General features: G+C 59.6%; 3 protein-coding genes across 3 annotated transcripts; all 3 read left to right on the top strand.

Moving 5' to 3' along the window:
* Positions 1-561: 561 nt before the first annotated feature.
* Positions 562-5,557, top strand: LOC136556770 (E3 ubiquitin-protein ligase TRIM7-like). The gene is made up of 7 exons (XM_066550155.1): positions 562-969; positions 2,005-2,091; positions 2,402-2,632; positions 3,271-3,293; positions 3,579-3,694; positions 3,932-3,967; positions 4,977-5,557. Exons 1-7 carry the CDS (start codon positions 562-564, stop codon positions 5,489-5,491), a joined length of 1,416 nt encoding a protein of 471 aa, XP_066406252.1. The 3' UTR covers positions 5,492-5,557.
* Positions 5,558-7,852: 2,295 nt separating this feature from the next.
* LOC136556715 (E3 ubiquitin-protein ligase TRIM7-like) lies at positions 7,853-13,418 on the top strand. The gene is made up of 7 exons (XM_066550086.1): positions 7,853-8,295; positions 9,333-9,419; positions 9,730-9,960; positions 11,013-11,035; positions 11,322-11,437; positions 11,675-11,710; positions 12,717-13,418. Exons 1-7 carry the CDS (start codon positions 7,888-7,890, stop codon positions 13,229-13,231), a joined length of 1,416 nt encoding a protein of 471 aa, XP_066406183.1. The 5' UTR covers positions 7,853-7,887; the 3' UTR covers positions 13,232-13,418.
* A 2,475-nt stretch (positions 13,419-15,893) lies between these two features.
* LOC136556742 (E3 ubiquitin-protein ligase TRIM7-like) lies at positions 15,894-21,116 on the top strand. Its single transcript, XM_066550120.1, has 7 exons — positions 15,894-16,301; positions 17,339-17,425; positions 17,737-17,967; positions 18,799-18,821; positions 19,107-19,222; positions 19,460-19,495; positions 20,505-21,116. The coding sequence occupies exons 1-7, from the start codon at positions 15,894-15,896 to the stop codon at positions 21,017-21,019; spliced, it is 1,416 nt and encodes a 471-aa protein (XP_066406217.1). The 3' UTR covers positions 21,020-21,116.
* Positions 21,117-23,671: the final 2,555 nt, after the last annotated feature.

The raw sequence follows: 23,671 nt of genomic DNA, 5'->3' as shown, positions 1-23,671 counted from the left end.
GTTCAGTGCGGAAGAGGTTTAAACAGCTCCAAAGAAAAAGGAAAAAAAAAACCCACAGTCCAGAGATCTTCTCTGCCTCAGCCAGCTAAAAGTAACTAAGAGCAAAGGAGAGCTCTGTCCTGCTGCCTGTCCCTGCTGAGGACAGCACCGAACCGCAGCAGGAATGTGCAGAAGGAGGGAGCGCTATTTTTCTGAAAACAAACTCTGCGCTTCTTCTTCTGACCCCCCTCTTCGCCCTCAGAACCAATCCTAAACGTGCAAAATTTATTTCTGAGCGACACAGACGAAGAGGGATATGAGCATAAAAGTCACCTCAGGACACAGTGCAAGGCCTGGAGGTGAGATTGCCGCTAGGCAGCGCCGAGCCGCCGCCAAGGGCGAGACAGGCTGGACACGTTCCACCATATTGATGATTATAGGAATTTAAACATTAACCGGGCCATGGCAGCGCTACTCCCGGAGCAAGCCGCGCCTGCCGTACCGTGCGGACTGTGCCCCGGGGCAAGGCCCGGGCCCGGCCCCGCCTCGGCACCTTCCCGTCCGTTCCCGTCCGTCGCGGCCATGGCTGAGGAGCTGCTGGCCCTGCGGGAGCAGCTGGTGGCCGAGGCCACTTGCCCGCTGTGCCTGGATGTGTTCGAGCGGCCCGTGCTGACGGCGTGCGGGCACAGCTTCTGCGGGCAGTGCCTGGCGGGCGTGCTGGGGGACCCGCCGCGCCCCGCCGCCTGCCCGCAGTGCCGCGCCCCGCTGGAGCCGGGCTCGCAGCGCCCCATCCGCTCCCTGGGCAACATGGCCGGGCTGGCCCGGGCCCTGGAGGAGGTGGCGGCGCGGCCGCGGTGCCCCCAGCACGGCAAGGCCCTGGCGCTGTTCTGCGAGCCCTGCGCCGCCCTGCTCTGCGCGCCCTGCCGGGACGGGCCCGAGCACCGCCGGCACCGTGTCCGCCCCGCCGGAGAGGCCGCCCGGGAGCTGCGGGTACGGGGCGGCGCCGCGAGAGGGGCCGGGGGCTTGGGCAGGGCCTGGGGGCCTTGGCTGCCCGGGGTGGGGCGGCCGAGGGGCACAGCTCAGGGTCCCCTCCGGCCACAGGCGGGGATCCCCTGCAGCAGGGGCTGGGCTCCCTCGGGGACAGGCTGGGGTCCCCTGTGGGCACAGGTCCGCGTCCTGTCCGGGCACACATCTGGGCTCCCTTCAAGGACAGTCTGGGCTCTGCTCTGGGCATGAGCTCCTCTGGCTGTGGCTCTGGGTCTGCTCTGAGCAGGGTCTGGGCTTCCCTCAGGGCGCGGCTCTGCTTCCCCTCCACACACAGCTTCGGCCGTGTCCCCGGCCAGCCACGGATCTGGGGCCTCAGCCGGCTGCTGCCCGGGCTCCCTGTCTGGCTGCCAGCTTGGGCTGCTCTACCCCACCCTGCTGGGGCTGCTGCTTCTGCCACCGCCTGGCCCCAGCCCACGCAGGAGCCCAGGTCCCTCTCCCTGCTCACCCCTCTGGGTCCCACATGGTCCCTTGTGCCCCACATGTCCCCAGCCAGGCTTTCTCCCCACAGCGTGGGCTGGGGTGTCGGCTCACTGCAATGCAGGAGATGCCTCAGAGCAGGAGGAGTTTGTTAATACTGCAGGAAATTGATGGGGCCTGTCTGAGTCCCTGCTACTGTCACTGCAAACCTCTTCCCAGAAATCACATTTTCTATGTTGAGAGTTGTTTTTTCTAATTAAAAAAACATGTAAATAAACACAAAATCCAGGGTCTCCACTGGAATGGAGTGGAACTCCAATGAAGTTATTCCAGCAATGTTTCTGGCCATAAGAGCTGTGGATGGGGTTGTCCCCAGGCTCAGTTTGGAGAGTTGCGTGGTGTCTCTGAGCGCAAAACTCACTCCCAGACACGCAGGGGTCACCCCCAGTGACTCCCCAGACTGGGTTTGTCCGCACAGGGGTTGTTTGGCAACATCATCTCCCTGCTGTGAATGTCATTCCAAAATTAACAGAAATGCCAATTGTTTAATCCCTGCCCCAGGAGACACTCCAGAGAAACCTGCTCTTTCTACAAAAGCAGAAGGAAAAATTGAACAGCACAGGAGACCAGAAAAGCGAGGACCTGCAGGTGTGTGTTCTCTCCATGCCCCCCAGTGCTCACCCATGTGGCTCCCCAGGAATGTCCCATCTTTCCCTCTCCCCATATATACTTATCTCCTAATCCATGCCAACATTCTTTTCTCTGTCCATCTCACGTGGCCTCCTTGGGCCCATCAACATCCAGACTTGCCCCCCCTGTCTCTGTTCTTCCTGCTGTTCCTGTTCCAAACCTCTGGTGCCGTTGTGTGTGATCCTGGCCCCCTCTGTGCAGCAGCCGTGTCCCTGCGGGGGCAGCCGGAGCCTGGCTGGGCTCAGGGCCTCCGTGCGGTGCCTTGCAGGTGACAGTGAGGTCGGAGTTGCAGCGTGTGACGGAGAGCTTTGAGGAGCTGCAGCAGTGCCTGGAGGAGCAGAAGAAGGCCCTGCTGGGCCAGCTGGAGCAGATGTCCCAGGAGCTGGTGAATAAGAGCGAGGAATACACGTCCAGGGTTTTGGAGAGGCAGTCGCTGCTGGACACGGTGATAGCGCAGATCCAGGAGAAGCGGGACCAGCCGGGGGTCGAGTTCCTCAAGGTGAGGCAGCATCAGCCCCTGGGCACTGTGACCCCTACTGGGGCTGGGGACACCCAGCTGGCACCCTCTGCATCCTAGTGCAGGCTGGGGCCATGGTGGGACACCGTGCTGTGACACTGTGACACCGTGCTGTGACACTGTGCTGTGACACTGTGACACCATGCTGTGACACTGTGCTGTGACACTGTGCTGTGACACAGTGCTGTGACACAGTGCTGTGACACTGTGACACCGTGCTGTGACACTGTGCTGTGAGACTGTGCTGTGACACGGTGCTGTGACACTGTGACACTGTGCTGTGACACTGAGCTGTGACACTGTGACACCGTGCTGTGACACTGTGCTGTGACACTGTGACACTGTGCTGTGACACTGTGCTGTGACACTGTGAAACTGTGCTGTGACACCGTGAAACTGTGCTGTGACACTGTTCTGTGACACTGTGCTGTGACACTGTGACACCATGCTGTGACACTGTGCTGTGCCTGCTGTGGGTCAGGGCCCTGATGGAAGGGACGGTTGGGATGAGGTGTGGGCTCAGCCCCAGCCCCCTTCAGCTGCTTCACACAGCTGGGCAGCCACTGCAGCTCCCTGGCCCTCGGCAGTGCCACAGCTCTCCTGTGTTTTCTCTCTTGCAGGATGTTGGCAGAATCCTGAGCAGGTATGAAACGGGCTCGGTGTCCCTCTCCTCCTGCTCAGCGCCTTTGGCAGAGCTTTGGGAGCGCTGCAGGAGCCGGCAAGGAGGTGGTTTGCCCCGCTGGGGATTTGGGATTTCATGGGATGTTACCAGGAACCAGAGGCTGTTGCACCCCTCCTAAAGATGGGGTTGCTGTGCTGAGAGCAGGGACACGGCTGCCCTGGGCTCTGTAGCCGCAGGGATTTCCCTGTTTCCCTGCTGGCCCTGGCTGGTGGCTGGGCTCTGAGCTCCTCTCCCTGTTCCCCTCAGCTGTGAGGCAGCCAAGGCCCCAATCCCAGAGCCAGTTTCCCCAGAGCTGCAGAAGAGCATTCAGAGCCTCACTTGGAGGAGCCAGCGGGTCGTGGACATGGTGGATAAATTCAGAGGTAAAGCCCTGCTGGCTCTGTGCTGTGCTTCCCCTGGGCTTGGCTGGCAGTGGGAAATCCTCACTGCCTGGTACCTCTGCCTGGGGCTCAGGAGCAAAACGGCTGCTCCAGGTGGGAACCATCCCCTGGATGGGCTTTGCTGGAGCCTGGGGCTCCACATCTGGGTTGCTGCCCTGATGGGGAGCAGGACAGGTGCCACAGGAGAGACACTCATGCATCTTCCTTTCCTTCTTCCAGTGAGCCTGCAGAGCGAGATAGACTGGGGCATAAGGGGTAAGTTTATGGAGCTGCTGAGCACAACTGAGGGGGAAAAGCTTTCCAGGATGAGTGTCCTCATGTCCTTGGTGCTGAGATGGGCTTACAGCACATGTAAACCCAGCATCTGTCTAGAGCTGAGTCCTGTTGTTGTGACTAGGCCTGCAATAAAAATCCAGGTCTGTCCTTGTGCCAGGCAGCACCAGGGATGCTGTCCTGCGATGCCAGGCCAGGGCCAGGACAGCAGGAGGCCGTGTCAGGCTGTGCCCAGTTAAGCAGAGGGGCTGTACGTGATTTTAGCTGGCATTTTGGTGTGATCAGAAGTGCTTCTGCAGGTGCTCAGGGCCCACATGGTGCAGCATTGCTGGGCTGAGGTGTGGCTGGCACCATTTGTGCTGAGGCCGCTCTCCACACTCTCCATTTTTGGGATGATGCACTTGAGCACAGGAGAGTCGTGCCTCAGTTTCCCTCCTGCAGTCCCCGCAGGAGTGAGTTTGGCAGAGGGTCTGGGCTGGTGGCACCGCACAGTGACAGCTGTGTGGCCCTGTGGGATGGCCACGGGATGGCAGCAGAACATCCCTGGTGGATGGGCAGCTCGGGCTCTGCAGCTCGGTTGCCTGCTGGCTGGGCAGAGCAGGGCTCCGAGCTGGGTGAGCCCTTGGCACAGGAGCAGGGACTGGCCTGGCCCCTCCTGCCCTGCAGCACTGCCTGCTCACAGCCACGGCATGCACTGCTCCCCACAGGCTGCAATATGCAGCACATCTGGGAGCAGCTTTAGCAAAGCCCATCGTGTCTGTGCCCTGCCTGTGGGGACACTGCCTGCCTCAGTCCTGCCTCAGGGAGCATCTTTTCACCCTCGGCTGCCAGCGTGGGGACAGTGAGGCTGCCGTGTCCCATGCCACCCGAGGGGGCTGCAGGAGTGCCCCTTGTGCTCCCAGGACAGGTCCCAGCCCCGTGGTGCAGGGTGGAGGAGAGGTGCTGGTTCTCTTCTCAGCAGGCACTGACTGATGTTTCTGTCACCCTTTAGAGCGGGTGCGGCTGGACCCAGAGACGGCGAATCCTTGCCTGATCCTCTCGCAGGACTGCAAAAGGGTCTGCTTCAAACCTCAAGAACAAAACCTCCCTGACATCCCCAAGAGGTTCAGAGGCAACTTCAGTGTCTTGGGCACCCAGGGGTTCACATCTGGGAGGCATTATTGGGAGGTGGAGGTTGGGGAAGACGGCTGGTGGGCCGTGGGGGTGGCCCTGGAGTCCGTGCCAAGGAAGGAACTGCTCAAACTGCTCAGATCTGAGAAGCTCTGGGGGCTGCTAATGTACCCGGATGGACAGTACAGTTCAATCTGCATGAGCTCTGAGGTGCTGGCACTCAGGGAAAACCTCCAGAGAATCAGGGTCTGCCTGGACTATGAAATGGGTCGAGTGACTTTCTACAACGCAAAGGACCTGACGCAGATCTTGCAGTTGGAGGCCACCTTCACTGAGAAAGTCTTCCCATATTTTTTGATCTGCTCAGAAGATACCTACATCCAGGTGTGTGACTGACAGGGTGGGATGGCTGCTGGGCCCCTGCCCATGCCCTTGGCTGGCTGAGCAGGGAGGAGCTGTGGGAATGACACGGCATCACACTGCAGCCTCACTGCAGCTCTGCCTGGGCTGGACCCTCTCTGCCATTTTCTGCATCTCCTCCCGCTCAGTCCTTTGGAGCATTAAAGAAGTGCTGTCCTGCCTGGGGCTGTCTGCGTGCTGCTATCCTGCCTAGATGCCATGGGGATAGTGTCCTACCTCTCCCTGTGGGCACTGAGGCCACAGAAGAATCAGGAGGGAATGGGGAAGAGGCTCTGATTGTCTGTGCCAGCCTTTGGCAGCACTGCAGGGCTGGTGGCACCTGGGCTGGGCTGGGCTGGGCTGGAGGATGCAGCCACCCTGCACTGAGGAAGCCAGACTGGAGCCATGAGCTGATAATGATGCCTTGCATTTTAGCATTCATATTTTTTAGATTCTGTGCTGCTTTGGTGTGTAGCTCTGAGCTTCATTGTTAGCAAGGTCTTTTCACGGGGTAGGTAGACAAAACAATCCTTTTCTAGCTTGAGGCCAAGGATACAAAGTCCAGGCCCAAAAAATATAAACAACGGTGAACTGAAGAGAGAGCAACAAGGAGGATGGGACTTCATAACCTAAAGCTGTCATTGGACAGTTAACTCCACTATTCAAATGGAGCACAACTTATAAAAGCACGAGACCACCACACTTTTAAAAGTGTGAGCGCTCGTCCATTTTGTGACCGCTTTGGTCCCATCTTGGGTGTAGCCCTGGCTGGGCTTTTCCGCTGCCTAAGGTGAATCCCTGGAGACCTTGTAATAAATCCCTGCTTTACTCTTTCAGAGCCACCAGCTGCTCATTGCTGTGGGTGGCAGCATTTTGGGGCTGGGTGTGCAGGCCCCTGCCAGGGTTCCTGCCTTCCCACTGCTGGGGTGGTGCCTGCAACTCCCTGGAAGAAGTTTGGGGTTTCGGGTCAGGGCGTGCTGTCTGACAGGAGTTGACACTTCCATCTCTGGAAGTTGGCCAGGCTGGATGAGGCTTTGAGCACCCTGGGATAGTGGAAGGTGTTCCTGCCCCCTTCCAGGGAGGTGGAAGAAGATGAGCTTGGAGGTCCCTTCCCACCCAAACCATTCTGGGATTCCCTGAAAAGTGCTGTGGTGGGGCTGATGTCCTGGCAGGGAGGTGTGGGGGCAGGACAGGAGGGCCTGGCTGCAGCCCTGTGTCCCTCAGCAGCCTCCCTGCATCCCCCTCACCAGGTCTGGATGCAGCTATGGGGAAGGAGGAAATGAAAAGCAGAAGTGATTCTGGTTCTCTGTGGCTGGTGTCCGTCACACTGGCAGTGTCACTGACCTGGCAGAATCCTTTTTTCTTCCTAGAAATGGATGAATTCAGCTTTTTATTGGATGGAGGCGGGAGCCCTCGTGGCCGGAGCAGCCGGGCCTTGGGGGGATTTCGGGCGAGCAGGCCGGGGCCGGCAGCGCAGGGAGGCAGCGCAGGATCACCCTGGGCTCCCTCAGGGCGCCGCTGCCGCCCCGACCCAATCCCTTCAAAGCGCACTAAGCCCGCCCCGCTGGCCGGGAGCGGCTCCGGCCACAGCCGGGCCTCGGGAAGGATCGCGGGGCCCGGCCTGGGGAAGGGGCTCCCGCTGCCAGCTGCGACCCGCCATAGGGGCCGGGCCGGGCCGAAGCTCCCAGCCCCTGGCAGGTTATTAACTATTCAACTGATTTAAGCATCCCCAGCATGCGCGGGCCCTGGCAGAACCGTACTGGCTGCGCCCCGGGGGAAGGCTGGGATGAAGGCTCACACTCACACTCACACTTACCCTCACGCTCACACTTGCACTGACACTTACACTCACATTCACACTCTCACTCATGCTCATGCTCACACTCACACTCTCACTCACACTCACCCCAGCCCTCACTTTGCGCGGCCGCTGCTGCATCCCCGCTGCCGTGGGCTGCAGACACGGGCACACGCAGCGCACACTGCGGCCCCGTGCCCGTGTTCCCCCGGGGTTTTCCTGCTCCTTCCTCCCCAGCTTGCACACACGCACTTGGACATGGACACGCGTGTGAGTAATGTGAGATCCAGGCACAGGAATCTGCCCAGGGAGAGACGGGGACACTCCCAGGCACACAGAAACACACAGAGGCACACACAGACACACTTGCAGTGACATGGATGTGCACAAGGTGCGGCATTCTACATGTGTGTGCAATGACATGGATGCGCACACGCCCTCACACACTGACACACACACTCACAAACACACACTCGCATCCCAGAGCCAATTGCCGGCCCCCAGCCCAGCCCAGCCCGTTCCCGTCGTGCCCAGGCCCTCCCCCGCCGCGGTCGCGGGTGCGGCCCCTTCCCGTCCGTTCCCGTCCGTCGCGGCCATGGCTGAGGAGGTGCTGGCCCTGCGGGAGCAGCTGGTGGCCGAGGCCACTTGCCCGCTGTGCCTGGATGTGTTCGAGCAGCCCGTGCTGACGGCGTGCGGGCACAGCTTCTGCGGGCAGTGCCTGGCGGGCGTGCTGGGGGACCCGCCGCGCCCCGCCGCCTGCCCGCAGTGCCGCGCCCCGCTGGAGCCGGGCTCGCAGCGCCCCATCCGCTCCCTGGGCAACATGGCCGGGCTGGCCCGGGCCCTGGAGGAGGTGGCGGCGCGGCCGCGGTGCCCCCAGCACGGCAAGGCTCTGGCGCTGTTCTGCGAGCCCTGCGCCGCCCTGCTCTGCGCGCCCTGCCGGGACGGGCCCGAGCACCGCCGGCACCGTGTCCGCCCCGCCGAAGAGGCCGCTCGGGAGCTGCGGGTACGGGGCGGCGCCGCGAGAGGGTCCGGGGGCTTGGGCAGGGCCTGAGGGCCTTGGCTGCCCGGGGTGGGGCGGCCGAGGGGCACAGCTCAGGGTCCCCTCCGGCCACAGGCGGGGATCCCCTGCAGCAGGGGCTGGGCTCCCTCGGGGACAGGCTGGGGTTCCCTGTGGGCACAGGTCCGCGTCCTGTCCGGGCACACATCTGGGCTCCCTTCAAGGACAGTCTGGGCTCTGCTCTGGGCATGAGCTCCTCTGGCTGTGGCTCTGGGTCTGCTCTGAGCAGGGTCTGGGCTTCCCTCAGGGCGCGGCTCTGCTTCCCCTCCACACACAGCTTCGGCCGTGTCCCCGGCCAGCCACGGATCTGGGGCCTCAGCCGGCTGCTGCCCGGGCTCCCTGTCTGGCTGCCAGCTTGGGCTGCTCTACCCCACCCTGCTGGGGCTGCTGCTTCTGCCACCGCCTGGCCCCAGCCCACGCAGGAGCCCAGGTCCCTCTCCCTGCTCACCCCTCTGGGTCCCACATGGTCCCTTGTGCCTCACATGTCCCCAGCCAGGCTTTCTCCCCACAGCGTGGGCTGGGGTCTCGGCTCACTGCAACGCAGGAGATGCCTCAGAGCAGGAGGAGTTTGTTAATACTGCAGGAAATTGATGGGGCCTGTCTGAGTCCCTGCTACTGTCACTGCAAACCTCTTCCCAGAAATCACACTTCCAATGTTGAGAGTTGTTTTTTCTAATTAAAAAAAACCATTTAAATAAACACAAAATCCAGGGTCTCCACTGGAATGGAGTGGAACTCCAATGAAGTTATTCCAGCAATGTTTCTGGCTATAAGAGCTGTGGATGGGGTTGTCCCCAGGCTGAGTTTGGAGAGTTGCGTGGTGTCTCTGAGCGCAAAACTCACTCCCAGACACGCAGGGGTCACCCCCAGTGACTCCCCAGACTGGGTTTGTCCGCACAGGGGTTGTTTGGCAACATCATCTCCCTGCTGTGAATGTCATTCCAAAATTAACAGAAATGCCAATTGTTTAATCCCTGCCCCAGGAGACACTCCAGAGAAACCTGCTATTTCTACAAAAGCAGAAGGAAAAATTGAACAGCACAGGAGACCAGAAAAGCGAGGACCTGCAGGTGTGTGTTCTCTCCATGCCCCCCAGTGCTCACCCATGTGGCTCCCCAGGAATGTCCCATCTTTCCCTCTCCCCATATATACTTATCTCCTAATCCATGCCAACATTCTTTTCTCTGTCCATCTCACGTGGCCTCCTTGGGCCCATCAACATCCAGACTTGCCCCCCCTGTCTCTGTTCTTCCTGCTGTTCCTGTTCCAAACCTCTGGTGCCGTTGTGTGTGATCCTGGCCCCCTCTGTGCAGCAGCCGTGTCCCTGCGGGGGCAGCCGGAGCCTGGCTGGGCTCAGGGCCTCCGTGCGGTGCCTTGCAGGTGACAGTGAGGTCGGAGTTGCAGCGTGTGACTGAGAGCTTTGAGGAGCTGCAGCAGTGCCTGGAGGAGCAGAAGAAGGCCCTGCTGGGCCAGCTGGAGCAGATGTCCCAGGAGCTGGTGAATAAGAGCGAGGAATACACGTCCAGGGTTTTGGAGAGGCAGTCGCTGCTGGACACGGTGATAGCGCAGATCCAGGAGAAGCGGGACCAGCTGAGGGTCGAGTTCCTCCAGGTGAGGCAGCATCAGCCCCTGGGCACTGTGACCCTTGCTGGGGCTGGGGACACCCAGCTGGCACCCTCTGCATCCTGGTGCAGGCTGGGGCCATGGTGGGACACCGTGCTGTGACACTGTGACACCGTGCTGTGACACTGTGCTGTGACACCGTGCTGTGACACCGTGCTGTGACACTGTGCTGTGACACTGTGACACCGTGCTGTGACACAGTGCTGTGACACTGTGCTGTGACACTGTGCTGTGACACCATGCTGTGACACCATGCTGTGACACTGTGACACCGTGCTCTGACACGGTGACACTGTGCTGTGACACCGTGCTGTGACACTGTGCTGTGACACTGTGACACTGTGGTGTGACACGGTGCTGTGACACTGTGCTATGACACTCTGACACCGTGCTGTGACACTATGCTGTGTCACTGTGACACCATGCTGTGACACTGTGACACTGTCTTCTGACACCATGCTGTGACACTGTGCTGTCACACTGTACTGTGACACTGTGACACCGTGCTGTGACACTGTGACACCGTGCTGTGACACTGTGCTGTGACACTGTGACACCATGCTGTGACACTGAGCTGTGACACTGTGCTGTGACACTGTGCTGTGACACTGTGACGTGACACCATGCTGTGACACCAGTGCTGTGACACTGTGCTGTGACACTGTGACCCTGTGCTGTGACACTGTGACACCGTGCTGTGACACTGTTCTGTGACACTGTGCTGTGACACTGTGACACCATGCTGTGACACTGTGACACTGTGACACTGTGCTGTGACACCATGCTGTGACACTGTGACACCGTGCTGTGACACTGTGACACTGTGACACTGTGCTGTGACACTGTGCTGTGACACTGTGACACCATGCTGTGACACTGTGCTGTGCCTGCTGTGGGTCAGGGCCCTGAGGGAAGGGAGGGTTGGGATGAGGTGTGGGCTCAGCCCCAGCCCCCTTCAGCTGCTTCACACAGCTGGGCAGCCACTGCAGCTCCCTGGCCCTCGGCAGTGCCACAGCTCTCCTGTGTTTTCTCTCTTGCAGGATGTTGGCAGAATCCTGAGCAGGTATGAAACAGGCTCGGTGTCCCTCTCCTCCTGCTCAGCTCCTTTGGGCAGAGCTTTGAGAGCGCTGCAGGAGCCGGCAAGGAGGTGGTTTGCCCTGCTGGGGATTTGGGATTTCATGGGATGTTACCAGGAACCAGAGGCTGTTGCACCCCTCCTAAAGATGGGGTTGCTGTGCTGAGAGCAGGGACACGGCTGCCCTGGGCTCTGTAGCCGCAGGGATTTCCCTGTTTCCCTGCTGGCCCTGGCTGGTGGCTGGGCTCTGAGCTCCTCTCCCTGTTCCCCTCAGCTGTGAGGCAGCCAAGGCCCCGATCCCAGAGCCAGTTTCCCCAGAGCTGCAGAAGAGCATTCAGAGCCTCACTTGGAGGAGCCAGCGGGTCGTGGACATGGTGGATAAATTCAGAGGTAAAGCCCTGCTGGCTCTGTGCTGTGCTTCCCCTGGGCTGGGCTGGCAGGGGGAAATCCTCACTGCCTGGTGCCTCTGCCTGGGGCTCAGGAGCAAAACAGCTGCTCCAGGTGGGAACCATCCCCAGGATGGGCTTTGCTGGAGCCTGGGGCTCCACATCTGGGTTGCTGCCCTGATGGGGAGCAGGACAGGTGCCACAGGAGAGACACTCATGCATCTTCCTTTCCTTCTTCCAGTGAGCCTGCAGAGCGAGATAGACTGGGGCATAAGGGGTAAGTTTATGGAGCTGCTGAGCACAACTGAGGGGGAAAAGCTTTCCAGGATGAGTGTCCTCATGTCCTTGGTGCTGAGATGGGCTTACAGCACATGTAAACCCAGCATCTGTCTAGAGCTGAGTCCTGTTGTGACTAGGCCTGCAATAAAAATCCAGGTCTGTCCTTGTGCCAGGCAGCACCAGGGATGCTGTCCTGCGATGCCAGGCCAGGGCCAGGACAGCAGGAGGCCGTGTCAGGCTGTGCCCAGTTAAGCAGAGGGGCTGTACGTGATTTTAGCTGGCATTTTGGTGTGATCAGAAGTGCTTCTGCAGGTGCTCAGGGCCCACATGGTGCAGCATTGCTGGGCTGAGGTGTGGCTGGCACCATTTGTGCTGAGGCCGCTCTCCACACTCTCCATTTTTGGGATGATTCACTTGAGCACAGGAGAGTCGTGCCTCAGTTTCCCCCCTGCAGTCCCCGCAGGAGTGAGTTTGGCAGAGGGTCTGGGCTGGTGGCACCGCACAGTGACAGCTGTGTGGCCCTGTGGGATGGCCACGGGATGGCAGCAGAACATCCCTGGTGGATGGGCAGCTCAGGCTCTGCAGCTCGGTTGCCTGCTGGCTGGGCAGAGCAGGGCTCCGAGCTGGGTGAGCCCTTGGCACAGGAGCAGGGACTGGCCTGGCCCCTCCTGCCCTGCAGCACTGCCTGCTCACAGCCACGGCATGCACTGCTCCCCACAGGCTGCAATATGCAGCACATCTGGGAGCAGCTTTAGCAAAGCCCATCGTGTCTGTGCCCTGCCTGTGGGGACACTGCCTGCCTCAGTCCTGCCTCAGGGAGCATCTTTTCACCCTCGGCTGCCAGCGTGGGGACAGCGAGGCTGCCGTGTCCCATGCCACCCGAGGGGGCTGCAGGAGTGCCCCTTGTGCTCCCAGGACAGGTCCCAGCCCCGTGGTGCAGGGTGGAGGAGAGGTGCTGGTTCTCTTCTCAGCAGGCACAGACTGATGTTTCTGTCACCCTTTAGAGCGGGTGCGGCTGGACCCAGAGACGGCGAATCCACGCCTGATCCTCTCGCGGGACTGCAAAATGGTCCGGTTCATACTTCAAGAACAAAACCTCCCTGACACCCCCAAGAGGTTCACGGGCAGCTTCAGTGTCTTGGGCACCCAGGGGTTCACATCTGGGAGGCATTACTGGGAGGTGGAGGTTGGGGAAGACGGCTGGTGGGCCGTGGGGGTGGCCCCGGAGTCTGTGCCGAGGAAGAGGCCGCTCAACCTGCCCAGATCTGAGAAGCTCTGGGGGCTGCTAATGGAGGAGGTTGGCCAGTACAGAACAGTCTGCATGAGCTCTGAGGTGCTGGCACTGAAGGAAAACCTCCAGAGAATCAGGGTCTGCCTGGACTATGAAATGGGCCAAGTGACTTTCTACAACGCAAAGGACCTGACGCAGATCTTGCAGTTGGAGGCCACCTTCACTGAGAAAGTCTTCCCATATTTTTGGATCTGCTCACAAGAAATCCACATCCAGGTGTGTGACTGACAGGGTGGGATGGCTGCTGGGCCCCTGCCCATGCCCTTGGCTGGCTGAGCAGGGAGGAGCTGTGGGAATGACGGCATCACAGTGCAGCCTCACTGCAGCTCTGCCTGGGCTGGACCCTCTCTGCCATTTTCTGCATCTCCTCCCGCTCAGTCCTTTGGAGCATTAAAGAAGTGCTGTCCTGCCTGGGGCTGTCTGCGTGCTGCTATCCTGCCTAGATGCCATGGGGATAGTGTCCTACCTCTCCCTGTGGGCACTGAGGCCACAGAAGAATCAGGAGGGAATGGGGAAGAGGCTCTGATTGTCTGTGCCAGCCTTTGGCAGCACTGCAGGGCTGGTGGCAGCTGGGCTGGGCTGGGCTGGGCTGGGCTGGGCTGGGCTGGACCGGGCCGGGCTGGGCCGGGCTGGGCTGGGCTGGGCTGGGCTGGGCTGGGCTGGACCGGGCTGGGCTGGGCTGGGCTGGGCTGGACCAGGCCGGGCTGGGCCGGGCTGGGCTGGGCTGGGCTGGAGGATGCAGCCACCCCGCACTCAGGAAGCCAGGCTGGAGCCATGAGCTGACAATGATGCCTTTCATTTTAGCATCCTTTTTTTTTTTTGATTCTGTGCTGCTTTGGTGTGTAGCTCTGAGCTTCATTGTTAGCAAGGTCTTTTCATGGGGTAGGTAGACAAAACAATCCTGTTCTAGCTTGAGGCCAAGGATACAAAGTCCAGGCCCAAAAAATAGAAACAACGGTGAACTGAAGAGAGAGCAACAAGGAGGATGGGACTTCATAACCTAAAGGTGTAATTGGACAGTTAACTCCACTATTCAAATGGAGCACAACTTATAAAAGCACGAGACCACCACACTTTTAAAAGTGTGAGCGCTCGTCCATTTTGTGACCGCTTTGGTCCCATCTTGGGTGTAGCCCTGGCTGGGCTTTTCCGCTGCCTAAGGTGAATCCCTGGAGACCTTGTAATAAATCCCTGCTTTACTCTTTCAGAGCCACCAGCTGCTCATTGCTGTGGGTGGCAGCATTTTGGGGCTGTGTGTGCAGCCTGCCAGGGTTCCTGCCTTCCCACTGCTGGGGTGGTGCCTGCAACTCCCTGGAAGAAGTTTGGGGTTTCGGGTCAGGGCGTGCTGTCTGACAGGAGTTGACACTTCCATCTCTGGAAGTTGGCCAGGCTGGATGAGGCTTTGAGCACCCTGGGATAGTGGAAGGTGTTCCTGCCCCCTTCCAGGGAGGTGGAAGAAGATGAGCTTGGAGGTCCCTTCCCACCCAAACCATTCTGGGATTCCCTGAAAAGTGCTGTGGTGGGGCTGATGTCCTGGCAGGGAGGTGTGGGGGCAGGACAGGAGGGCCTGGCTGCAGCCCTGTGTCCCTCAGCAGCCTCCCTGCATCCCCCTCACCAGGTCTGGATGCAGCTATGGGGAAGGAGGAAATGAAAAGCAGAAGTGATTCTGGTTCTCTGTGGCTGGTGTCCGTCACACTGGCAGTGTCACTGACCTGGCAGAATCCTTTTTTTCTTCCTAAAAATGGATGAATTCAGCTTTTTATTGGATGGATGCGGGAGCCCTCGTGGCCGGAGCAGCCGGGCCTTGGGGGGATTTCGGGCGAGCAGGCCGGGGCCGGCAGCGCAGGGAGGCAGCGCAGGATCACCCTGGGCTCCCTCAGGGCGCCGCTGCCGCCCCGACCCAATCCCTTCAAAGCGCACTAAGCCCGCCCCGCTGGCCGGGAGCGGCTCCGGCCACAGCCGGGCCTCGGGAAGGATCGCAGTGTGTCCTGGTTTAGGGCAATTTTGGGAGAAAAACCTTTAAAGGGTTTTCCTCTGGAAAGCAAATTCAAGAGGCCCCTCCCTCAACTGGTTCAGAAAAAAGATTTCCTTGGTGAAAAGTTGAAAAAAATGGTTGGTTAAGGAGCAAAGAATTCATCAGCACAACAAAGGAGCCATATTCAACATAAAATCTCTTGCTGCTCCAAAAGAGATGACAAACTCAGAAAGTCCCCATCTTGAGCTGTAGCTTGGCTCACTTAATCTCTTATCAGTCCCTCTGGTGCTGGAAATGCTGCGGCCAGGCCTGGTCTGATGGGCCACGGGTGTGAGCTGCCGGTGCTCTTCTGGGTGTTCAGTGCAGAACAGGTTTAAACAGCTCCAAAGAAAAAGGAAAAAAAAACCCACAGTCCAGAGATCTTCTCTGCCTCAGCCAGCTAAAAGTAACTAAGAGCAAAGGAGAGCTCTGTCCTGCTGCCTGTCCCTGCTGAGGACAGCACCGAACCGCAGCAGGAATGTGCAGAAGGAGGGAGCGCTATTTTTCTGAAAACAAACTCTGCGCTTCTTCTTCTGACCCCCCTCTTCGCCCTCAGAACCAATCCTAAACGTGCAAAATTTATTTCTGAGCGACACAGACGAAGAGGGATATGAGCATAAAAGTCACCTCAGGACACAGTGCAAGGCCTGGAGGTGAGATTGCCGCTAGGCAGCGCCGAGCCGCCGCCAAGGGCGAGACAGGCTGGACACGTTCCACCATATTGATGATTATAGGAATTTAAACATTAACCGGGCCATGGCAGCGCTACTCCCGGAGCAAGCCGCGCCTGCCGTACCGTGCGGACTGTGCCCCGGGGCAAGGCCCCGGCCCGGCCCCGCCTCGGCACCTTCCCGTCCGTTCCCGTCCGTCGCGGCCATGGCTGAGGAGCTGCTGGCCCTGCGGGAGCAGCTGGTGGCCGAGGCCACTTGCCCGTTGTGCCTGGATGTGTTCGAGCGGCCCGTGCTGACGGCGTGCGGGCACAGCTTCTGCGGGCAGTGCCTGGCGGGCGTGCTGGGGGACCCGCCGCGCCCCGCCGCCTGCCCGCAGTGCCGCGCCCCGCTGGAGCCGGGCTCGCAGCGCCCCATCCGCTCCCTGGGCAACATGGCCGGGCTGGCCCGGGCCCTGGAGGAGGTGGCGGCGCGGCCGCGGTGCCCCCAGCACGGCAAGGCCCTGGCGCTGTTCTGCGAGCCCTGCGCCGCCCTGCTCTGCGCGCCCTGCCGGGACGGGCCCGAGCACCGCCGGCACCGTGTCCGCCCCGCCGAAGAGGCCGCCCGGGAGCTGCGGGTACGGGGCGGCGCCGCGAGAGGGGCCGGGGGCTTGGGCAGGGCCTGGGGGCCTTGGCTGCCCGGGGTGGGGCGGCCGAGGGGCACAGCTCAGGGTCCCCTCCGGCCACAGGCGGGGATCCCCTGCAGCAGGGGCTGGGCTCCCTCGGGGACAGGCTGGGGTTCCCTGTGGGCACAGGTCCGCGTCCTGTCCGGGCACACATCTGGGCTCCCTTCAAGGACAGTCTGGGCTCTGCTCTGGGCATGAGCTCCTCTGGCTGTGGCTCTGGGTCTGCTCTGAGCAGGGTCTGGGCTTCCCTCAGGGCGCGGCTCTGCTTCCCCTCCACACACAGCTTCGGCCGTGTCCCCGGCCAGCCACGGATCTGGGGCCTCAGCCGGCTGCTGCCCGGGCTCCCTGTCTGGCTGCCAGCTTGGGCTGCTCTACCCCACCCTGCTGGGGCTGCTGCTTCTGCCACCGCCTGGCCCCAGCCCACGCAGGAGCCCCGGTCCCTCTCCCTGCTCACCCCTCTGGGTCCCCACATGGTCCCTTGTGCCCCACGTGTCCCCAGCCAGGCTTTCTCCCCACAGCGTGGGCTGGGGTCTCAGCTCACTGCAACGCAGGAGATGCCTCAGAGCAGGAGGAGTTTGTTAATACTCCAGGAAATTGATGGGGCCTGTCTGAGTCCCTGCTACTGTCACTGCAAACCTCTTCCCAGAAATCACATTTTCTATGTTGAGAGTTGTTTTTTCTAATTAAAAAAAACATGTAAATAAACACAAAATCCAGGGTCTCCACTGGAATGGATTGGAACTCCAATGAAGTTATTCCAGCAATGTTTCTGTCCCTAAGAGCTGTGGATGGGGTTGTCCCCAGGCTCAGTTTGGAGAGTTGCGTGGTGTCTCTGAGCGCAAAACTCACTCCCAGGCTCGCAGGGGTCACCCCCAGTGACTCCCCAGACTGGGTTTGTCCGCACAGGGGTTGTTTGGCAACATCATCTCCCTGCTGTGAATGTCATTCCAAAATTAACAGAAATGCCAATTGTTTAATCCCTGCCCCAGGAGACACTCCAGAGAAACCTGCTATTTCTACAAAAGCAGAAGGAAAAATTGAACAGCACAGGAGACCAGAAAAGCGAGGACCTGCAGGTGTGTGTTCTTCTCCATGCCCCCCAGTGCTCACCCATGTGGCTCCCCAGGAATGTCCCATCTTTCCCTCTCCCCATATATACTTATCTCCTAATCCATGCCAACATTCTTTTCTCTGTCCATCTCATGTGGCCTCCTTGGGCCCATCAACATCCAGACTTGCCCCCCCTGTCTCTGTTCTTCCTGCTGTTCCTGTTCCAAACCTCTGGTGCCGTTGTGTGTGATCCTGGCCCCCTCTGTGCAGCAGCCGTGTCCCTGCGGGGGCAGCCGGAGCCTGGCTGGGCTCAGGGCCTCCGTGCGGTGCCTTGCAGGTGACAGTGAGGTCGGAGTTGCAGCGTGTGACTGAGAGCTTTGAGGAGCTGCAGCAGTGCCTGGAGGAGCAGAAGAAGGCCCTGCTGGGCCAGCTGGAGCAGATGTCCCAGGAGCTGGTGAATAAGAGCGAGGAATACACGTCCAGGGTTTTGGAGAGGCAGTCGCTGCTGGACACGGTGATAGCGCAGATCCAGGAGAAGCGGGACCAGCCGGGGGTCGAGTTCCTCCAGGTGAGGCAGCATCAGCCCCTGGGCACTGTGACCCCTACTGGGGCTGGGGACACCCAGCTGGCACCCTCTGCATCCTGGTGCAGGCTGCGGCCATGGTGGGACACCGTGCTGTGACACCGTGCTGTGACACTGTGCTGTGACACTGTGACACCATGCTGTGACACTGTGCTGTGACACAGTGCTGTGACACAGTGCTGTGACACAGTGCTGTGACACTGTGACACCGTGCTGTGACACTGTGCTGTGAGACTGTGCTGTGACACCATGCTGTGACACCATGCTGTGACACTGTGACACGGTGCTGTGACACTGTGACACCGTGCTGTGACACTGTGCTGTGACACCGTGCTGTGACACCGTGCTGTGACACTGTGACACTGTGCTGTGACACCGTGCTGTGACACTGTGACACTGTGCTGTGATACTGTGCTGTGACACTATGCTGTGACACCGTGCTGTGACACCGTGCTGTGTCACTGTGACACCATGCTGTGACACTGTGACAACATGCTGTGACACTGTGACACTGTGTTCTGACACCGTGCTGTGACACTGTGACACTGTGCTGTGACACTGAGCTGTGACACTTTGCTGTGACACTGTGACACTGTGCTGTGACACTGTGACACCATGCTGTGACACGGTGCTGTGACACTGTGCTGTGACACTGTGCTGTGCCTGCTGTGGGTCAGGGCCCTGAGGGAAGGGAGGGTTGGGATGAGGTGTGGGCTCAGCCCCAGCCCCCTTCAGCTGCTTCACACAGCTGGGCAGCCACTGCAGCTCCCTGGCCCTCGGCAGTGCCACAGCTCTCCTGTGTTTTCTCTCTTGCAGGATGTTGGCAGAATCCTGAGCAGGTATGAAACAGGCTCGGTGTCCCTCTCCTCCTGCTCAGCTCCTTTGGCAGAGCTTTGGGAGCGCTGCAGGAGCCAGCATGGAGGTGGTTTGCCCTGCTGGGGATTTGGGATTTCATGGGATGTTACCAGGAACCAGAGGCTGTTGCACCCCTCCTAAAGATGGGGTTGCTGTGCTGAGAGCAGGGACACGGCTGCCCTGGGCTCTGTGGCCGCAGGGATTTCCCTGTTTCCCTGCTGGCCCTGGCTGGTGGCTGGGCTCTGAGCTCCTCTCCCTGTTCCCCTCAGCTGTGAGGCAGCCAAGGCCCCGATCCCAGAGCCAGTTTCCCCAGAGCTGCAGAAGAGCATTCAGAGCCTCACTTGGAGGAGCCAGCGGGTCGTGGACATGGTGGATAAATTCAGAGGTAAAGCCCTGCTGGCTCTGTGCTGTGCTTCCCCTGGGCTGGGCTGGCAGGGGGAAATCCTCACTGCCTGTTGCCTCTGCCTGGGGCTCAGGAGCAAAACGGCTGCTCCAGGTGGGAACCATCCCCTGGATGGGCTTTGCTGGAGCCTGGGGCTCCACATCTGGGTTGCTGCCCTGATGGGGAGCAGGACAGGTGCCACAGGAGAGACACTCATGCATCTTCCTTTCCTTCTTCCAGTGAGCCTGCAGAGCGAGATAGACTGGGGCATAAGGGGTAAGTTTATGGAGCTGCTGAGCACAACTGAGGGGGAAAAGCTTTCCAGGATGAGTGTCCTCATGTCCTTGGTGCTGAGATGGGCTTACAGCACATGTAAACCCAGCATCTGTCTAGAGCTGAGTCCTGTTGTTGTGACTAGGCCTGCAATAAAAATCCAGGTCTGTCCTTGTGCCAGGCAGCACCAGGGATGCTGTCCTGCGATGCCAGGCCAGGGCCAGGACAGCAGGAGGCCGTGTCAGGCTGTGCCCAGTTAAGCAGAGGGGCTGTACGTGATTTTAGCTGGCATTTTGGTGTGATCAGAAGTGCTTCTGCAGGTGCTCAGGGCCCACATGGTGCAGCATTGCTGGGCTGAGGTGTGGCTGGCACCATTTGTGCTGAGGCCGCTCTCCACACTCTCCGTTTTTGGGATGATTCACTTGAGCACAGGAGAGTCGTGCCTCAGTTTCCCCCCTGCAGTCCCCGCAGGAGTGGGTTTGGCAGAGGGTCTGGGCTGGTGGCACCGCACAGTGACAGCTGTGTGGCCCTGTGGGATGGCCACGGGATGGCAGCAGAACATCCCTGGTGGATGGGCAGCTCGGGCTCTGCAGCTCGGTTGCCTGTTGGCTGGGCAGAGCAGGGCTCCGAGCTGGGTGAGCCCTTGGCACAGGAGCAGGGACTGGCCTGGCCCCTCCTGCCCTGCAGCACTGCCTGCTCACAGCCACGGCATGCACTGCTCCCCACAGGCTGCAATATGCAGCACATCTGGGAGCAGCTTTAGCAAAGCCCATCGTGTCTGTGCCCTGCCTGTGGGGACACTGCCTGCCTCAGTCCTGCCTCAGGGAGCATCTTTTCACCCTCGGCTGCCAGCGTGGGGACAGCGAGGCTGCCGTGTCCCATGCCACCCGAGGGGGCTGCAGGAGTGCCCCTTGTGCTCCCAGGACAGGTCCCAGCCCCGTGGTGCAGGGTGGAGGAGAGGTCCTGGTTCTCTTCTCAGCAGGCACTGACTGATGTTTCTGTCACCCTTTAGAGCAGGTGCGGCTGGACCCAGAGACGGCGAATCCTTGCCTGATCCTCTCGCAGGACTGCAAAAGGGTCCGGTTCATACTTCAAGAACAAAACCTCCCTGACATCCCCAAGAGGTTCACAAGCAGTTTCATTGTCTTGGGCACCCAGGGGTTCACATCTGGGAGGCATTACTGGGAGGTGGAGGTTGGGGAAGACGGCTGGTGGTCCCTCGGGGTGGCCCTGGAGTCCGTGCCAAGGAAGGAACTGCTCAAACTGCTCAGATCTGAGAAGCTCTGGGGGCTGCTAATGTACCCAGATGGACAGTACAGTTCAATCTGCATGAGCTCTGAGGTGGTGGCACTCAGGGAAAACCTCCAGAGAATCAGGGTCTGCCTGGACTATGAAATGGGTCGAGTGACTTTCTACAACGCAAAGGACCTGACGCAGATCTTGCAGTTGGAGGCCACCTTCACTGAGAAAGTCTTCCCATATTTTTTGATCTGCTCAGAAGATACCTACATCCAGGTGTGTGACTGACAGGGTGGGATGGCTGCTGGGCCCCTGCCCATGCCCTTGGCTGGCTGAGCAGGGAGGAACTGTGGGAATGACGGCATCACAGTGCAGCCTCACTGCAGCTCTGCCTGGGCTGGACCCTCTCTGCCATTTTCTGCATCTCCTCCCGCTCAGTCCTTTGGAGCATTAAAGAAGTGCTGTCCTGCCTGGAGCTGTCTGCGTGCTGCTATCCTGCCTAGATGCCATGGGGATGGTGTCCTACCTCTCCCTGTGGGCACTGAGGCCACAGAAGAATCAGGAGGGAATGGGGAAGAGGCTCTGATTGTCTGTGCCGGCCTTTGGCAGCACTGCAGGGCTGGTGGCACCTGGGCTGGGCTGGGCTGGGCTGGGCTGGACCGGGCTGGGCTGGGCTGGGCTGGGCTGGGCTGGGCTGGGCTGGGCTGGGCTGGGCCGGGCTGGGCGGGGCCGGGCTGGGCTGGGCTGGGCTGGGCTGGGCTGGGATGGGCTGGGCTGGGCTGGAGGATGCAGCCACCCCGCACTCAGGAAGCCAGGCTGGAGCCATGAGCTGACAAGGATGCCTTGCATTTTAGCGTTCATATTTTTTAGATTCTGTGCTGCTTTGGTGTGTAGCTCTGAGCTTCATTGTTAGCAAGTTCTTTTCACGGGGTAGGTAGACAAAACAATTCTTTTCTAGCTTGAGGCCAAGGATACAAAGTCCAGGCCCAAAAAATATAAACAACGGTGAACTGAAGAGAGAGCAACAAGGAGGATGGGACTTCATAACCTAAAGCTGTCATTGGACAGTTAACTCCACTATTCAAATGGAGCACAACTTATAAAAGCACGAGACCACCACACTTTTAAAAGTGTGAGCGCTCGTCCATTTTGTGACCGCTTTGGTCCCATCTTGGGTGTAGCCCTGGCTGGGCTTTTCCGCTGCCTAAGGTGAATCCCTGGAGACCTTGTAATAAATCCCTGCTTTACTCTTTCAGAGCCACCAGCTGCTCATTGCTGTGGGTGGCAGCATTTTGGGGCTGTGTGTGCAGCCTGCCAGGGTTCCTGCCTTCCCACTGCTGGGGTGGTGCCTGCAACTCCCTGGAAGAAGTTTGGGGTTTCGGGTCAGGGCGTGCTGACAGGAGTTGACACTTCCATCTCTGGAAGTTGGCCAGGCTGGATGAGGCTTTGAGCACCCTGGGATAGTGGAAGGTGTTCCTGCCCCCTTCCAGGGAGGTGGAAGAAGATGAGCTTGGAGGTCCCTTCCCACCCAAACCATTCTGGGATTCCCTGAAAAGTGCTGTGGTGGGGCTGATGTCCTGGCAGGGAGGTGTGGGGGCAGGACAGGAGGGCCTGGCTGCAGCCCTGTGTCCCTCAGCAGCCTCCCTGCATCCCCCTCACCAGGTCTGGATGCAGCTATGGGGAAGGAGGAAATGAAAAGCAGAAGTGATTCTGGTTCTCTGTGGCTGGTGTCCGTCACACTGGCAGTGTCACTGACCTGGCAGAATCCTTTTTTCTTCCTAGAAATGGATGAATTCAGCTTTTTATTGGATGGAGGCGGGAGCCCTCGTGGCCGGAGCAGCCGGGCCTTGGGGGGATTTCGGGCGAGCAGGCCGGGGCCGGCAGCGCAGGGAGGCAGCGCAGGATCACCCTGGGCTCCCTCAGGGCGCCGCTGCCGCCCCGACCCAATCCCTTCAAAGCGCACTAAGCCCGCCCCGCTGGCCGGGAGCGGCTCCGGCCACAGCCGGGCCTCGGGAAGGATCGCAGTGTGTCCTGGTTTAGGGCAATTTTGGGAGAAAAACCTTTAAAGGGTTTTCCTCTGGAAAGCAAATTCAAGCGGCCCCTCCCTCAACTGGTTCAGAAAAAAGATTTCCTTGGTGAAAAGTTGAAAAAAATGGTTGGTTAAGGAGCAAAGAATTCATCAGCACCACAAAGGAGCCATATTCAACAATAAAATCTCTTGCTGCTCCAAAAGAGATGACAAACTCAGAAAGTCCCCATCTTGAGCTGTAGCTTGGCTCACTTAATCTCTTATCAGTCCCTCTGGTGCTGGAAATGCTGCAGCCAGGCCTGGTCTGATGGGCCACGGGTGTGAGCTGCCGGTGCTCTTCTGGGTGTTCAGTGCAGAACAGGTTTAAACAGCTCCAAAGAAAAAGGAAAAAAAAAAAAACAAACACAGTCCAGAGATCTTCTCTGCCTCAGCCAGCTAAAAGTAACTAAGAGCAAAGGAGAGCTCTGTCCTGCTGCCTGTCCCTGCTGAGGACAGCACCGAACCGCAGCAGGAATGTGCAGAAGGAGGGAGCGCTATTTTTCTGAAAACAAACTCTGCGCTTCTTCTTCTGACCCCCCTCTTCGCCCTCAGAACCAATCCTAAACGTGCAAAATTTATTTCTGAGCGACACAGACGAAGAGGGATATGAGCATAAAAGTCACCTCAGGACACAGTGCAAGGCCTGGAGGTGAGATTGCCGCTAGGCAGCGCCGAGCCGCCGCCAAGGGCGAGACAGGCTGGACACGTTCCACCATATTGATGATTATAGGAATTTAAACATTAACCGGGCCATGGCAGCGCTACTCCCGGAGCAAGCCGCGCCTGCCGTACCGTGCGGACTGTGCCCCGGGGCAAGGCCCCGGCCCGGCCCCGCCTCGGCACCTTCCCGTCCGTTCCCGTCCGTCGCGGCC

Source organism: Molothrus aeneus, chromosome 1 (assembly GCF_037042795.1).
Source record: "Molothrus aeneus isolate 106 chromosome 1, BPBGC_Maene_1.0, whole genome shotgun sequence".
Taxonomy (NCBI): Eukaryota; Metazoa; Chordata; class Aves; order Passeriformes; family Icteridae; genus Molothrus; species Molothrus aeneus.
This window is presented reverse-complemented; position numbering and strand designations above follow the sequence as displayed.